Below are 16,671 nucleotides of genomic sequence, written 5' to 3'. Positions count from 1 at the left end.
AGCTCCAGCTTGAACTTTAAGGAGTTAGTCTGAAAAAATAAAGTGAAATACCCCATTCATAATTTTTCATATTGAGTACATATTGACATGATTATTTTGGATTTTGAGTGAAATAAAATATATAATCAAAATTCATTTCACTGTTTTATTTTTACCTTTTTAGAATATGGTTACTGGAAAAAAATTTTCAATTTAATTTTTATTTCATATTGGAATATAGTTGATTTACAATGTTATGCCAGTTTCTGGTGTACAGCAAAGTGATTCAGTTATACATATATCCATTCTTTTTCAGATTCTTTTCCCATATAGATTATTACAGAATATTGAGTAGAGTTCCCTGTGCTAAACAGTAGGTCCTTGTTGTGGAAAATCTTAACTTGCAAATGTGGTGCACATTCTATTTCTAGGGCTTCAGGTTTGAAGAACTTGTTTCTTCGTCTATGATATGAGCAGCGAGAACACATGTAAATTGCCCAAGCCAGAGAATGTTCTTAAAAATGTCTGCATTCCTCCCCACCCACTTTTTTCTCACCAGAACACCCAAGTCTCCTGATTTCCACATGGACGAATGTCCGGACACTCTAAAAGGACTACTCTTTCTCAATTTCCATCCAGATTCCTCTTTAGTAGAGGCATTTTTAAAGTCACGTGTTGTTAGAAATCTTATGATGTCCAGTTTGTAAACAGCAAGCCAGAAATTGGAAACTTGGGCCAGGATCCTGAGACTGCCTCTCCGAAAGCAGAATCGTTAGAGAATGCACCCATTCATAAGCTCGCCACAGACACGGGGGAAGAGACGGACGTGCAGACAGGAAATGCACACAAGGTGATTCATTGCCACTGAAGCTCACTGTGCATTGGTCCGGTCGTGATATAAATTATTCATGGATTCCCCCACGGCTCCCTTATGTTGAAGGTTGATGTTAGGACAGGACCCCTACTCCCCTCTCTACCCCCCAGAGCTGAGCAGCTGTGCACAGGGTTGACACCCCATCCTAAAATCCGCCCTCCTCCAAGCGGGCTCAGAGTGCAAGGCCAGCCACTGCAATTAGGCTTCCTTGTCCAACTGCCAGAGATGGATGAATTCATTCAGCCGCCAGCCCAGTACCCCTGAGCGAAGAACTGGAGATGATTTATGGAATTGACTGATGCTGCTCCTATGTCCACGAGAATGCATGGAATCCACTTACAACATAAGTGGCCTTTTGTTGCATGTACAGAATCATCCTCTAATCGTTCATCTAATGTCTCAGTTGGGAATAACAAACTCATGTGCTATAGGGCCCCAGCAGTCACAGTAGTGAAGAGTAAGACCATCGGACTTCCCTGGTGGTGCAGTGGTTAAGAATCCACCTGCCAATGCAGAGGACACGGGTTCGATCCCTGGTCCAGGAAGATTCCACATGCCTAGGAGCAACTAAGCCCATGTGCCACAACTACTGAGCCCATGTGCCGCAACTACTGAAGACTGCACGCCTAAAGCCCGTGCTCTTAAACAAGAGCAGCCACCACAATGAGAAGCCTGTGCACCACAACAAAGAGTAGCCCCTGCTCGCCACAACTAGAGAAGCCCATGTGTAGCAATGAAGACCCAATGCAGCCAGAAATAAATAAATAAATAGTGTCTTTAAAAACAAACAAAAAAAAAGAGTAAGACAATAGGGAGTGGTGGGGATTCTTTCAGAGTGGAGACCACCTGCCCCATCTGTAGGGGCAGCTCCTGGCAGACCCAGCAGGTTGTTGCCTCATGAGGATGCACATCTGAGGTTACTGCATCCTCTGATTTTTCACAAGAAGCCAGATTCCCAGATTTTAATGTGGAAATCTGATTTTTAAATTTGGAGGCTGAATGAACCCTTCTGTTGGTCCAGTTCAACTAGGTTAGGCTATTTAAAATCTCTAATCTTGTTTGTTTCCCTATATAAATGGTAGCCTTTTGTGGGAAGGGACATTACTATTTCTCCCACTTCTTTTTTTGTTCTCTCTACCCATCACCACTCTTTGCATAGTGCATAGCATTTATATCAATTATGATTTTCAACATTAGATGCCAATTCACCACTTGTATATTCACTCTAGATTCTTCTTTTTCTTCTTCGTTATTGCTTTTTGGGTCTTCTCCTCATTTCTCAAAGGCCTTCAGACACCTAGAAGCATGAACAGGAGTCAGTAACGGCTCTTTTCTGATCCATATGCCCTCATCTGTAAGACAGTGTTTTATCTCTGGCATGGCCTGGGCATTGCCAGGATAGCAGGGGCTTAGGAGAGAAAAGAGGAGGAATCCCAGGGTAGAGTCCAGAAGGCCTCTCCTTTCGTGTAAGGCAGTGCTAAGCAGTTAAAGGCATGCCTCACCCATCTCCATGCATCCTTCACCCCATCCTGATCCCAGCTGTCCATGTGCCACCATCTTTGGGAACATTTTCCCTTTTCTGGGGCTTGTTCTGTGATGAGGGCCCACTGCCTCCTCAGGCTCTCGCCCATTCAACCCAGTACTTCATGTTTGATGACATGCACCAAGGGCTAAAGAAACTGAGGCTGTTTCCGCAGAAGTAACCAAAAGCTTCAAGTAGAATTCAGTGATGTCACTGGCTCTTTTGAGTCTAGCAGGCAATTTATTTGATTATTTTTTGTTTGTTTGCTTCTGTAGTATTGATTAAGTCACAGAGGGACTTACTGGCCATAGAAGCAGATGCAGACCATTTCTTTATTGATGAAGTCAATATTTTGAGAACTACAAGACAGCTGTAAAAGATGCTAAAGCACATTTTAAGGAATTGAAAGAAGACAGCTGTCTTTTCAGGAAATGAATTGAGAAACACTGGGTGAAGCAACATTAGCTTTTACCCATGTGAAAACCCAGACATGTGGCAGGAAGTCCACCGTGTCTGTGCTCTCAGGGGCCACACTGCGAGCACAGATAACCCTGATGATGGCAGGGACCAGACTGGGTTCTGCCACAGTGCAACTACTGGTAAACATACAGGAAGAACACCTGCCTGTAAAATACTCCAACTTGGTAGATGAAACGTGATACAAAGAGCAAAGTTTTACTGCTGTTCACGGAGATCCAGTACATGCACAAAAGCTACTCTTTAGGAGTTGTATCCATGCAGTCTTGGAGCCTGTGGGATTTTCTTAGGTTTCTGTAGCTAATAACACCAACACAGATATTTCAAAATTCTCTGTAGGGAACAGGGGAGCAGCCTGATCTCCACTTTTGAGGATACAGCCTTCAGAGATTGTCTTATATTTCCAGGCATACGTTTTTGTCTCCAAGTTTTGCACTGACTTACGTTTGGTGCTTGGGATCTCCCAAGCTGACTGTCTTGAGAGAATGGACTTCATGCTTTGAGCATGCTGTGTTCTTGTGGTCTAGCAGCTTGAGCTATACGTGTGTTGCCCCATACTTTGTAACTGGGCTTCATCTAGCACTTCTTGAGTTCTGCTTCAGGACACACTGCGTGGTCTGCGTGGTCTGAGTCGGGCATGCTTTGATGCTTGACATTTTGTATTCTGGGCACACACGGCTTCCCAATCCCGTGATCTGAGGTTCAGTTTATCACTTATGGAGTGTGACAGTCTATTGTTTAAGGCATCCTAGGCTCTCTGTGGGTACATCTCCAAGGGTCCAGTGGTTTGGGGCTGTGGCTGATTTTCCTCTAACGCCAGTCCCCAGAGAGGCTACATTGGAGAAAGGGTCCTACAGAACAACACAATCCTGTAACTCGGTGTTGAATAATAAACTATAAATTTCCCTAAAGTGAGCGTGCTGCCTGCCCCCTACACCGCTGCCAGTCACCAGGGGCTCCATGTTCTGGCCGTTGCTTCCCCTCACGCCCACCCTATCCTCATAACTCAGGAGCAGATCTTTGGAAAACCTGCCTCCCAGCCACAGAGAACCAGACAGCATTGGGTACCCGGCCAGAGCTGGACATTCACAGCACCTTTGTCAGGCCCCACCCCCAGGCCACAGCTGAGGGAGCCAAGGGGGGAGTCTTCACTCATGTTGAGCCAAAATCCTCCTCCCTTTCTGGAATTTTAAAGTGGGAAATGAGAAAGAATGAGTGTCTTCCCAGTGGATAAAATTGGAACCTAGGACTCTCTAGACAGAAGTAGGTGTGCCGTTAGCAGGAGAGGAAGCCACACGTGGGGAGAGGTGGAGCCAAAGGGGAGAGGGCATCCCAGAGGTGTTTGGGTCCAGCTGTCCCCAAGGCTCGTCTTCTTTCCTACTCTCCCACAGCTTGTAACCTAGCAGTCTTCCGCCACATCCCCTTTTTCCTAAATGTTCTTCTAATTGGGTTCTGCCGCTTACAGTGAAATTGTCCTAGTTATTACAGTGAAGTTAGATCACGTGCTGCCCATAGAGGCAAGTACAACAGCAATTGCATTTTATGTCGTCGGGGGTGTGTTCCTAATGACCTTTCATAATTTATGCTGGATGATATTTCCATTTCCCAGCCCAGATGGCACTGCTCGGTACCATTACTATAAACAGGGTGTGCAATTTACTTGGCCCTCCAGCTTTCACTTGTGTCAAAGGTTGCAGAACTTGTCCTCCTCCCTTCCTTCCTTCCTTCCCTCCCTCCCTCTCTCTTTCTCCTTTTTTTCTCTTTCTTTCTTTCTTTCTTTCTTTCTTTCTTTCTTTCTTTCTTTCTTTCTTTCTTTCTTTCTTTCTTTCTTTCTTTCTTTCTTTTTCTTTCTTTCCTTCCCAGTATTTAGAATTTGGGGGTGAGGAGGGGAGATTTTGGGTGGTTATAGAAGATGTCCAAAAATTCTTTCACATTCCTCCCTTCAGAAGATTTAAGACTTAGCTTTTTTGGATAATGTCAAACTGTTTTCCAAAATAATGGCATTAATTACCCTCCCCACCCCCAGCAGTGTGAAGATTTCTAGTTACTCCATATTTTCAGCAACACTTGATCCTGTCTGTCTTCCTTATTTTAGTCATTTTATACCATTATACAGTGGATAAAGAGTGGTATCATGCTATATTTTTACTTTGCATTTTCCTAATGACTAGGGAGATTGAGCACCTTTTCATATGTTTATAGCCATTTGGATATCGTATTTCATGAATTGCCTGTTCAAGTCTTTAGCCCATTATCTTTTTTTTGCCCATTTTCCTATTGGGTTGACTGTCTCTTGCTTATTGATAGATTGAGGTTCATTGTATATCCTGGATATCAGCTCTTTGCTGGATACAGGTAGTACAAATATCTTCTCCCGCACGTGGCTCTCCTTTTCAATCTCTTAGTATCTTTTGGTGAACAGAAGTTTTTAATTTTAATGAAAGTGAAATGAGAAAAGAAACCTTTTGATTATTTCTTTTATGGATAGTGCTTTTTATATTTTGTTTAAGAAATCTTTGCCCCAAGGTCATGGAGTTATTCTCCCATGTTTGCATCTAAAAGTTTTATTGTTTTACTGGCCCTGGTTAGCTCATAGGCCCACCCCTTGTTCCAGTTCTAGGTAGTGTCTCCTGTGCCCCACATCAATGGCACCCGGTTATCATTGTACCTGGAGACACACTGCGAGACTGAGCGCAAGCAATTCCCCAGTGAAAGACGCTTGTATCTGTGGGCTATTGAATTTGTAAAACAAAATAAACAAAAATCCCAAAAAACAAAACAAAGCAAAAGAACCCTGCAGAAGCAATGGCTTAAAGTAGGGCAGTGGTTCTCAACATTTGCTTGACACTAGAATCATCTGAAAGCTTTTATTTAAACTTTGTTTTAACTGCCTACCTGGGTTACACCCCATATCAATTATATTAGAAACTTTTGAGGTGAGATCCAGGCAGCAAATCTCCTCTGAGATTTAAAAATTATGAGTCCAATGGGCAGCCCAAGCTGGGAACCACTGATTGGGGGGTTATATTCCTTTTAAATGAAAAGAAATCTGAAGTTAGGCAATTCAAGGCAGGTGTGGCAGTTTCACAAAGTATTGGGGACCTAGGCTCCACTTTGCCCTCAGCTCTACTATCCATCTGGGCAAGGCCTTTGTTCTCATAGTCATAAAATAGCTACTAAAGCTCCAGGCATCAGGCACACATTCCACACAACAGCAAGGAGGAGCGTCAAGGGTAAAAGCCTCACCTGATGCATTCTGCTTAACTATCAATGGCAGGAAACTCATCATATTGTCATCCACATCTGTCAGGGAGACTGGGAAATGTATTTAGTTGGGCATGTCGCCATTCCCAACAAAATCAGGGTTGTGTTAGTAAGGAAGAATGGAGGACATAGGATAGGCAACTATCTGTTCCTGCCACAGGGTGCTTGTTAAACAAAAGCCAACAGATGCCCATTAGAGAGAGTGCCTTCATATGCGTGGGATCCCCTCAGTATATAGTGGGAGAAACCTCTATGCCATACAATCTAATTATCAATATGAACAAATTGCTAAAAATATTGAGACATATTGTCTCATTTCTACATATGTCTTATTGAAAAAGAGGTCTTCAACTTACAGAGATATATTTTTGTTAGCAAACCTAACTTGGGTCTGTTTGCCTGCCCGCAGTAAAGCCAATCTACTGACACCGGGTTGTGGAGAAGGAAAGTGCAGCATTTATTGCAGCATGCCAAGCAAGGAGTCCAGGGAGCTGGTGCTTAAAAGACCTGAACTCCCCAATGGCTTTTAAGGAAAAGTTTTTAAAGACAGGGTGAGGGAGGCGGGTTGCGTGATCCATTCATGGACATTCTTCTGATTGGTTGGTGGTGAGGTAACTGGCAGTCAACATCATCAGCCTTCTGGTTCCAACCCATCTGGAGTCTATGTGCTTGTGGGCAGCATACAGTTAACTTCTTCCACCTGGTGGGGTTTCAGTATTTGCAAAACAGCTCAAAGGACATGGCTCAGAATATTAAATATAGCCCTTGAGGAGGAACTAAAGGTCCTTGATTTTGTTTAATGGCTTAACTATTATTATTTTGTCTTGCTTGACTGTTTTCTTTCCGCATTTTCTCACTTCTCTGATTAAGTTGATTCTTTGGAACTTGGGGAAGGCCTAGGAGGCTAAAGTGTTTCTACAGATCAGAGGCAGAGAGAGGACATTGGGGGCTGGGGAGAGGCCTGTTCTAGGAAGACCCCATGGGTTCCTGCTTGGTTACATGTCTTTTCTCAGACGTTTTTATTGCATAAGACCCCTGTTAAATAATAAAAATTCAACTGAGTAAATTTAAAGATCAAATCGGCTTTATTAAATAGTTCATGAATAGGGTAGCATCCCACCGGGCCATAGAAAGGAGTTTTGCAGAGCTGTAGAAAAGGAAATGTTTTTAAAGGCAGAAAGGGGGCAGATAAAGCAAATTATTAGCAAAGAATACATTGTTTCAGGCAAGGTCTCCCTCCTGAGGGAAACAGACCCGCCTATCAGGTGGATTACCCCACCAGTGCTGACCAGGTAATTCCAGGTGAACTGGTTAGAGGTTATATTCCTGGGCGGGGGGGGGGAGGGGGTTGAGATTGCCATTAGGTTAGGTATCGAGTCTTAGTTTGTTGACTTGGGGTTTAGCACAGTGACTCTATTTTGGACCTGCTGTTACCTTTTAACAATTACCCTATTTTGATCAGATGCTCAGTTTAGCTGAGAGATGGGATTGAAATTTAAGGCACCTGTGTCATTCCCAGCTGCTGCTCTGTAGTTCTCACGGGTTTTGTTGATCCTCTATGTGTATTCACAGGTCAGGACTTTTTTACCCCCTGAATTCCTCGTGATTTCACGAGCCAAGACTCCAGTTTCACACTTTTTCAGTTGGTCATTGTCTTCATTCATTTTCTGATGTTCCAGGCTCAGGGAGGTCGTTGCTTGGCGCTTAGCATTTAACACTTTTAAAGCTTTTGAGAGACTACGATGCACCCAGCCACTGCTGTGATTATTACGAGCAGGATAATGTCCAATGTCTGGAAGGCACTTCGGAGCCATGGTCCCCAAGACCCAAAATGACCAAAATCAAGTAAATCAAAGAAAGACCCCACTGAAAGAGTCACCTTTTAAAGCCAAGGGGCTTGCACGGGGATCTTATGTAACTGAGTTTCAACCTCCCCAGAAATGTTCATCCAGGGGCAGCAAGTGGTGTTGGCCACACACAGACACCTCTTTGTTCAGCTAAATGATAGTCAAGAGCTACCCTATCATCAAAGGCAGAGAGTCTAAGGATTTTTGTTGGGCAGTTATTGCTTTAGCAGTTGCTTCCATAATATTTTCAGGAGTTAAGGAGAGGATTCTGATCATAGTCTCCTTTACACTGATTCCTCACCAGGAAAGTTGGAACCAGGCTCTGCCAAAGGTGTGAATCCTGAGTTATAAATACCTCCTGGTAGTTTCTCTCTAACTCAACGATGTAAATCCAGGAGATTCAACCAAAGAGGTGTTTTAATTCGTTTGTGGAAAGACGGGGGCACAGTTAGAAAGCCTACGGGACATCGCCGGGCTGTGCACCAGCCGTCTGGGCATTCATAGGTCCAAGGAGAGTGATAAGCACCACAGACAAAGATAAATCCTGTTGGGGCACAAACGACTTCCACTAAGGTGGTGCCGTGATGGATTCATCTGCAGGGATTGTTGCATTTGCCCGTTCAAGCTGGAGGTCAGTTAGGTTTTCTCTGAGCCTGAAATCAAAAGTTGTTCCAAATTCTGGAGGTTACCCTCCTCACCAAGCAATATGGATTATGGTGCTGTCTTTCTAGGCCAATGCCAGGGTAAAGGGAAAAAAGAGAAGAAGAAATGGTTTCATGTTTAGTTGGTGTGAAGCCTCGATCTGGCATCTTGGGAGGAAGCAGTCTACATCAATGCCAGCTACTTCTCTTCCTCATCAATTTGATTCGGTGGTCTCCAGGGTCTGCACAGGACAGATGTCAGGTGGAGCCTTTTTGGGCTGTAAGATGTGTATCCCAAAGTTCAAATGCCTGAAGTTTGGCTGCTATCTGGGGATGAGGAGGACCTGGTATAGTCTCTTCCAAGGAAAGGTAAGGGCTGTCTTTGTTCTTACTGATTCCAAATCAGAAGAGTGGGAGAAGATTGAAAAAGTGAGTTTGGAGAGTCCTAGCTAGATATTTGAAGAAACCAGAATTTAGGATCCAGTCCAATTTACAGATATGATAACAAAACCTCAAAGACAACTAACAGGCCTAGAATCTAATGTAGACAAAGGTGCAAACAATTTTTCTCTACAGTTATCCCCATTTCTTTCTTTTTTTTTAAATTTTATAAACATTTATTTATTTATTTATTTATTTATTTATTTATTTATTTATTTATTGTGTTGGGTCTTTGTTGCTACACAAGTGCTGTCTCTAGTTGCAGAGCATGGGCTCTAGGCACACGGGCTTCAGTAGTTGTGGCACATGGGCTCAGTAGTTGTGGCTCCCGGGCTCTAGAGCACAGGCTCAGTAGTTGTGGCACAAGGGCTTAGTTGTTCCCCATTTCTTTATCAAAAATAATCATGGTAAAATTAATTTGTTTGCATTAAACTTGGCCTGAATATTTACATAGGTGTGGCAGGAATAGCTATTGGCCATATAAGTTCTGTTTAACATTGATTTGCTAGAACCTTGTGTGCAAGGTACAGGTCAATTTTTCCAAAGGGTTCTATTGGCTCTATCAAGTCAACCTTAGTTCCTTAAAGCTATCTGGTCATATCTGAGTCTATGTGTATCTTTCTCAAATATGACAAAGCCGTAAAAGCCTTGGTAATATAGCCAATATTTCCAATTGTGTTCCATTACAAGGAGAACAATTTTAATTGATTTATACAAATAACTATGTTGCCATGAAAAGGTTACTTAAGAGCTTCCAAATTTTGAAGGGATCAGGAAAGGAGTATGGTAACTGTTTCATCTTTGCTTACAAGGTATATTTCATCAAATTGCTGCAAGTCATAGATAGTTTGAGAGAAAAAATTTCCTTAAATCAGGGAAAGTAAAACATTAAGGAACCAGCAATGTTTTAAAACAAAAGGGAATAAAAATTATAATCCTCCTCCTCAATTCATTCTGTTCCATGTTATCAATTTTTGTTCTGCTTGAATCCAGCTTGTCTATTTTTACCCAGTTTGGTTTTATGATCTTAAATTTATGAGAAACCTGTAGTTGTCAAAAGTCCTTTCCATGAATCTTCTTGAAGATGAAGCACTTTTGCAGCAACACTTTTGCAAAAGCATCAGAGTAAAACAATAACTCTTTGTAAATGACAAAAGACTTTTAAAAAATTGCCATTGTTAAAGATTTTATGAAAATTCATTACAATGGAATTGACAAGGAAATCTGGTTATGTCTGTGGTACACCACATTTTAAGATAATATCTAGAATCATGAGTGATAGCACTACAGCAGAACATTTCAGAATTTTAGAAATTGCATATAATTTCTGAAACACTTATATTAATATATCCACACAAATATAATCTAAGAAGGTTTAGCATCACTTATTTGACAGTATTCCCATGTAATACTGTCAGTACAAATCAAATTAGCCTAATTGGTTTACTATCTTTCTTTTTATAAAAAGAGAAAACAAATCTTTTGAGGTGTTCCAGGGTCCTTCTGGAAAATCCCAAGGTTACTTCCAGGTCAAAAAAGACTTCATGTAGAATTTGAATTTGGGGAATTTTGTCAAAACTATAAAAAAAGATTTGGACATTTGACTAAATAGGATCACAGATCATTATGAAACAACACTTAATTAGTTACTTAAACAAAATGACAATAAAAGATTTCAAAGGCAAATGCAGAAGAGTACATAGCTGTGAGCAAAACTTAGCTCTTTTAATACTGAGAACTTAATTAAAGACCTGATGAAGACAGTTGGTAAGACGCAAAAATCTTTGTTTTGCAAGTAGACTAACCTAAAATGTGAATGAGAACTTTTCATAATCTCTTATCAAGTGTCAATCAATAGTCTAAGAAACTTTTGTCCTAAAACCTTTGTCAATCAAAGAAAATTGAGTTTTAGCTTTATATAAGTACACTACTGATATTAAAGTTTATTTTTAAAACCCTTGTAATAATTCAATTTTTCGCCACACAAGGTTTCCTCTCCCCTGCCCTCCCCTCTTTTTTTTTTTTTTCCCCTCTCTCTCTTCTCAACCTTCTATGTCCATAGTTTTTCCTTCATTTTCTTCCTTCCCATTCTGAAATAACCAGCTTTATTTTAGGGCAAAATTATTTTCATTTTCCTTAACAAAAACACATCTCCGTATTTTATACCTTCTCGTGGCCAAAAACACATTCTACTTTCTTTGCATACAGAGTTGTTTCCTTTATTATTTCTAGTAACTTTAACCACATACATTAAAAGTTTTAACCCTCAGAAACTTTAATTTCTAGTGACAATAAAGAAGTAAACAATTGTGAACTGTCTTTTACACATTCTGTGGCTTGGCAAATTTAGAAATATTTTTTATAATTTCTACAAATATATGTCTCTTCATAGTACAACTTTCATAAACCATGCTTACTAATAAACCCATATGTTTTTAATTCTTCTACAAAAGGAAGCCAAAAATGGATAAATCTGTGTTTAGTACTTAATATTTCACTACTTTATCTTACTCGGAAATAATCTATGTATTCAATGAATTTCCATCATTTAATTTAATTTAGGAAAAAACTAAAGGTGTAAGTTAGCAAAGATATTTGGGAAACTACTTAAGTAGACATGTAAAACAATTACTGCTAAAGAGTTCATTGAAAACCTTTCATCTCGGTTTCCCTGGTGGTGTAGTGGTTGAGAGTCCACCTGTCAATGCAGGGAACATGGGTTCGATCCCTGGGCTGGGAAGATCCCACATGCCGCAGAGCTACTAAGCCCGTGCACCACAGCTTAGTTTGCTTCTATTATATTTTTGAAATACAATATAATAGATTTGTTTCTATTATATTTTTGAAAATTTTTATGAATAGTAAATTTTATATAGGTACTGGTTTGTTTAAACCAATTAAATAGAGCTCTTTTACAAATTAATTTTAGTAACACCATTCAGAAGTAGAAAAATATCATATCTAAAACATACATCATAAACATACAAACACAAACAGAGATCTTATAACTCTCATTCAAAAATTTTAACCATGAATCAAGTATAACAATAAAAAATTCACTGGTTTGTAAATAACAGTTGGAATAAGTTAAGTTTATCCACTCAGATGGCTAATGTCTTTTACTATTTGTGAAGAAGATTTTTAAGATTTGTATTTGCCCTGGACAAGTAATCTTACGGAGGATGTGGTAAGGGAGACTTTATAGCAGTTTGTATTTTTAAAATGCCTCTTTCCCTTTTTATTTCTCCCATAGTCTCTGGAATTAGTGTACTGTGTTTACATTTCAAAGACATGATAAGATTTACAACTTCAAAGAACAGAGAAAGAATGCAAGTTTTTTCCTCAGAGTTTTGGGGGTATATATGTCTATTATCAGAAATTTAGGATAATTATAGTTGACATTTTCTTTTCCTTTTTCTTAAGTACAGGACAATTTTGTTTCTAATATCCTGATCTTTTATAGTATCTACAAGCATGTTGAGAAGAATAGAGGAGGTTTTTGGCTTGGTAAAGATAAGTGAGCTGTGAATTGTTTCTAGAGTTGCATTTCTGGTTTTGTGGAGATTTGAAAGACAGTTCCTTCTAATTCCTCAAGGAATTGGATTGTAACTTAAATGACACAATAAATGATCTACTGATCTAATTACATTATCCCCAATTTGCTTGGGTACATTGTTTTATTTTAACTTAGGGGAAAAAGGCTAAAAACAAATTCCTATCAGGCTGAGTTTAGCCAGACATTTTATTTTTCTTCTTATCTATCCATTAATCTCAGGAGGTAATCCATTTACAAAAACATTTACGGGTCCTGCCTGGGTTTAAGAAATTTTTAAACTATGGCCCTTGGTTTGGCCTTTGACCAAGGAGTAAAAGATGAAGAGGATGATCTGTAGCTTCAGGTGGTATTATTTTAAAGGTAACTGTTTAAACAGTCTCTTTCCGGTGGAAAGGCAGTTTAGACCAGGATTACTAGAATGAGTGCTAAAACAAAGGAGGGTAGCAGGGAGTACTAGGAGTTACTTCAATCTGAGAGTCTTTGGTTTTAGGTAGCTCTGATACCTTGAATTTTTCACTAGCCTTTTACAACAAATCTTTCAATGAAGCTATTTGGGAATCTTGAAGCCTTTTGGAAGCGTTTGCATACCCAAAGGTGTCTCATTCCATTTATTTTGTTTGGAAATCCTTACTATCAAGTGCACTTCTTAAGTGATCTCATCTAATTGGAACGTTCCTCATGATGGTCATTGTAATTCTAGGTTGTAATTCCCCTGAAAGCGGGTAGTAGCTCAGTAGGACCCTTAGCCACAAATGGGGTACACCCCACATTTCTGTCCGGTCATATTGTTGGACCCCCAACCTGACCGTTACCAAGCCAAGTTCTCAGGATACAAAATTCTAGGTTGTCTTTAGTAAGTTTGGGGCCATTTTTGGAAGTTATTTATAGCTTCTGGGACCATAGGTTTCAGACAAAAATTAAGCAGGAGTGACAGAGGTTGGGTGCTTGCAGATCCCATTCACTAAGTCTTTGGATTATTCAGAGCCAAACTAAGACCTGAAAGGGGTGTGCCACTGGGTTGGGGATGGTGTGGTGTTTTACAGTGTACCTGGTCGCACACATTTTCTTGAGGTTGGCAGGTAACCCAGTGTCAATCTAACCTGTCCTGTGACCATCTTATCCTAACACAGGCATCTCTGGATTTGATGTCAGGCTTTCCAATAGCTGTTAAGTGTTTGATCAGTGCCCACCAATTTTTGCAGCTTTTTGGCCTCTGAGATCCTTGTTAACCATAGCCTTTATCTACACAAAACAAGACAAACATGTGCATCTTAACACACCAGCAGTAACCAAGAGAAGGCCATGCATATCACCAGCCTTTCCCAGCGTGGACTAACCCAGTAGACTCCAGTAAGTGGGGACTAAACCAGCAGACTCCAGTAAGTGAGCTAGAACTGGGGAAGGATATTCCAAACACCCGGGGAATTGCAGACTGAACTAAGGCGGGGGACTCGGGTCCAGGATGAAATCCTCTGCCAGCTCCAGCTAACCTCCTAAGCCCTGGGCTGAAAACCCAATTAGATAGTGAGCTCAGTGCAAAGAGAGCAGAGCTTAGAACTGAGAGGGAGCTCACCCACGACCTCGGAAACAGCGAGAGAGACAGTGAACCCAGAAGGGATGTGTTTCTCACCTGTGTTTCTTGTTCCTGAAGCCATGGGAAAACTTCTTTGGTCCTGCTGCTGCCACCAAATCTGTTAAAGAACAAAAGTTCCACTGAGTAAATCTGAAGATCAAATTGGCTTTATTAAATAGTGCGTGAATCAGGCAGCATCCCATTCAGCAATAGAAAGGATCTCCACTGAACTCTAGAAAAGGAAAGGCTTTCAAAGGTAGAAAGGGGGTGGAAAAAGGAAGTCATTATCAAAGACTGCAGGTAAGGTCTCCCTCCTAAAGGAACCAAAGGGTCTACAGGGCGGATTACCTCACCGGTGCTGACCAGGTAATTCCAGGGAGCCTGGTTAAAGGTTATATCCCTGGTTTTCGACACCAAAGGGGAGTGGACAGCAGTGGCTGTGGTGAAAGGCAGGAAAGGGCAGGCCGGGCGAGCGGGTGCACGGGCCGACCGAACAGCCAGCCAACAGCAACGAGCTAACCTAGCAATCTACCGCTTCGCACATCTAACCAACCGCCCCCCAAGTTAACCCGAGCCCCTCCACCGTCAACTCAGGTTCGGCCGGCCCCCGGCCTGCCTGCCGCAGCCGTGGTGGCAGCCCCGGGAGGAGCACTGGCGTCCGTTTCCTGCGATTCTCGGGATTTGAAGATGGCTGCACAGTCAGCGCCGAAAGTTGTGCTAAAAACACCACCAAGATGTCTCTAAATGAGCGCTTTACTAATATGCTGAAGAACAAACAGCCAATGCCAGTGAATATTCGGGCTTCGATGCAGCAACAGCAGCAGCTAGCCAGTGCCAGAAACAGAAGACTGGCCCAGCAGATGGAGAATAGACCCTCTGTCCAGGCAGCATTAAAACTTAAACAGAAGAGCTTAAAGCAGCGCCTGGGTAAGAGTAACATCCAGGCACGGTTAGGCCGACCAATAGGGGCCTTGGCCAGGGGAGCAATCGGAGGATGAGGCTTACCCATTATCCAGAGAGGCTTGCCCAGAGCAGGACTTCGTGGGGGACGTGCCACAAGAACCCTGCTTAGGGGCGGGATGTCGCTCTGAGGTCAAAACCTGCTCCGAGGTGGACGAGCCGTAGCTCCCCGAATGGGCTTAAGAAGAGGTGGTGTTCAAGGTCGTGGAGGTCCTGGGAGAGGGGGCCTAGGGCATGGAGCTATGGGTCGTGGCGGAATCGGTGGTAGAGGTCAGGGTATGATAGGTCGGGGAAGAGGGGGCTTTGGAGGCAGAGACCGAGGCCGTGGACGAGGGAGAGGTGCCCTTGCTCGCCCTGTATTGACCAAGGAGCAGCTGGACAACCAATTGGATGCGTACATGTCAAAAACGAAAGGACACCTGGATGCTGAGTTGGATGCCTACATGGCTCAGACAGATCCCGAAACCAATGATTGAAGCCTGCCCACCCTCCTGTGAGACTCTTGTTAAAGTCACACATCTGTAAATAACCTTGAGATAACAGCTGAGAAGAAACCTGATTGATGCTGGAAGGACCTATCATAATAGGCTGTGGACTGACTTGCCACCAGTTTGTGCATTTAATGTGTTCCTTTTCCTTTTTGATACTGTGTTGTATGAAACCCTTTTCCCTCTGGAAAAAACAAAAAACAAAAAAGGTTATATCCCTGGGGGAGTTGAGACTGCAATTAGTTATTAAGTCTCAGTTTGCTGACTTGGGGTTTAGCACCAGGGACTGCATTTGGGGCCCGCTGTCTCTTTTTAACACCCCTTATGATTTAAAATCATATTTTTCTGGATAGCATGAGGAAGGAGAAGCTGGAATGTTCGTGGTGTTTTTGAGGGAAAGTATCACGGTTCATGCTGGTGAGGCAGGAAGCTGCAGATCCGGGGCAGGTTTGAGTGCCGGGCTGAGGAGTCTGGGGCTCCTCCTTTACAGTAGATGGAGTGCCCCACCCGGCACCGCTCCCCAGTCCTTCTCTCTGATAAAGACTAGCTTCTTATTTCTGGACGCACCGCCATTTTCAGATCTAGTTCTTAGTTTCAGTCCCTCACGAAGCCCAGGTGTTATCCCCCTTTTGTGTTTATGCTCGATCGCAGGGGTTTCTGTACCACTTTGCCGGAAGCTGGGGTCACCAGGGCTTGTCCTAATGAAGAGACAGGCAAAATGAGACAAAAACGCCTGTACAGTTTATGAAAGGCGGACAGGTAGGAGTGGGCAGCTGACTCCAAGTGCGGGGGAGACAGGGAGGGGAGCAAAGGCTGAGTCTGAGAGTCTAGCCTCAGTCCCTGGGAGCACGAGGGTCCTATCCCTCCGATGGAGATGTGGGAGGAAATGTATTTTGGAGAAAGATGATGATTTTGGTTTGAGAAGGGAAAAAGGGACAGGACCAGTTCGCAACATGTTCTGAGAGCCCACTCTGGGCTCATCCTGTGCTGGCTGGTCTGCAGTGGGGGGACAGTTAGGTGAAGATGCAGCGAGCGAGCCTGAGTCGGGG

General features: G+C 42.4%; 1 protein-coding gene and 1 pseudogene across 1 annotated transcript; both read left to right on the top strand.

The window, feature by feature from the left end:
• The first annotated feature begins 14,678 nt into the window (after window positions 1-14,678).
• Window positions 14,679-15,477, top strand: LOC130857227 (chromatin target of PRMT1 protein-like; annotated as a pseudogene).
• LOC130857228 (chromatin target of PRMT1 protein-like) lies at window positions 15,308-15,762 on the top strand. Its single transcript, XM_057742710.1, has one exon. It carries the CDS (start codon window positions 15,308-15,310, stop codon window positions 15,608-15,610), a length of 303 nt encoding a protein of 100 aa, XP_057598693.1. The 3' UTR covers window positions 15,611-15,762.
• The last annotated feature ends 909 nt before the right edge of the window (window positions 15,763-16,671 follow it).

The sequence above is a fragment of the Hippopotamus amphibius genome, chromosome 7 (assembly GCF_030028045.1).
Source record: "Hippopotamus amphibius kiboko isolate mHipAmp2 chromosome 7, mHipAmp2.hap2, whole genome shotgun sequence".
NCBI lineage: Eukaryota > Metazoa > Chordata > Mammalia > Artiodactyla > Hippopotamidae > Hippopotamus > Hippopotamus amphibius.
The sequence above is the reverse complement of the archived record's forward strand: the minus strand, read 5'-3'. Positions and strand labels throughout refer to the sequence as shown.

Coding starts and splice junctions, on each gene's coding strand:
- LOC130857228 (XM_057742710.1), top strand. CDS start 15,308: ATGGGCTTAAGAAGAGGTGGTGTTCAAGGTCGTGGAGGTCCTGGGAGA.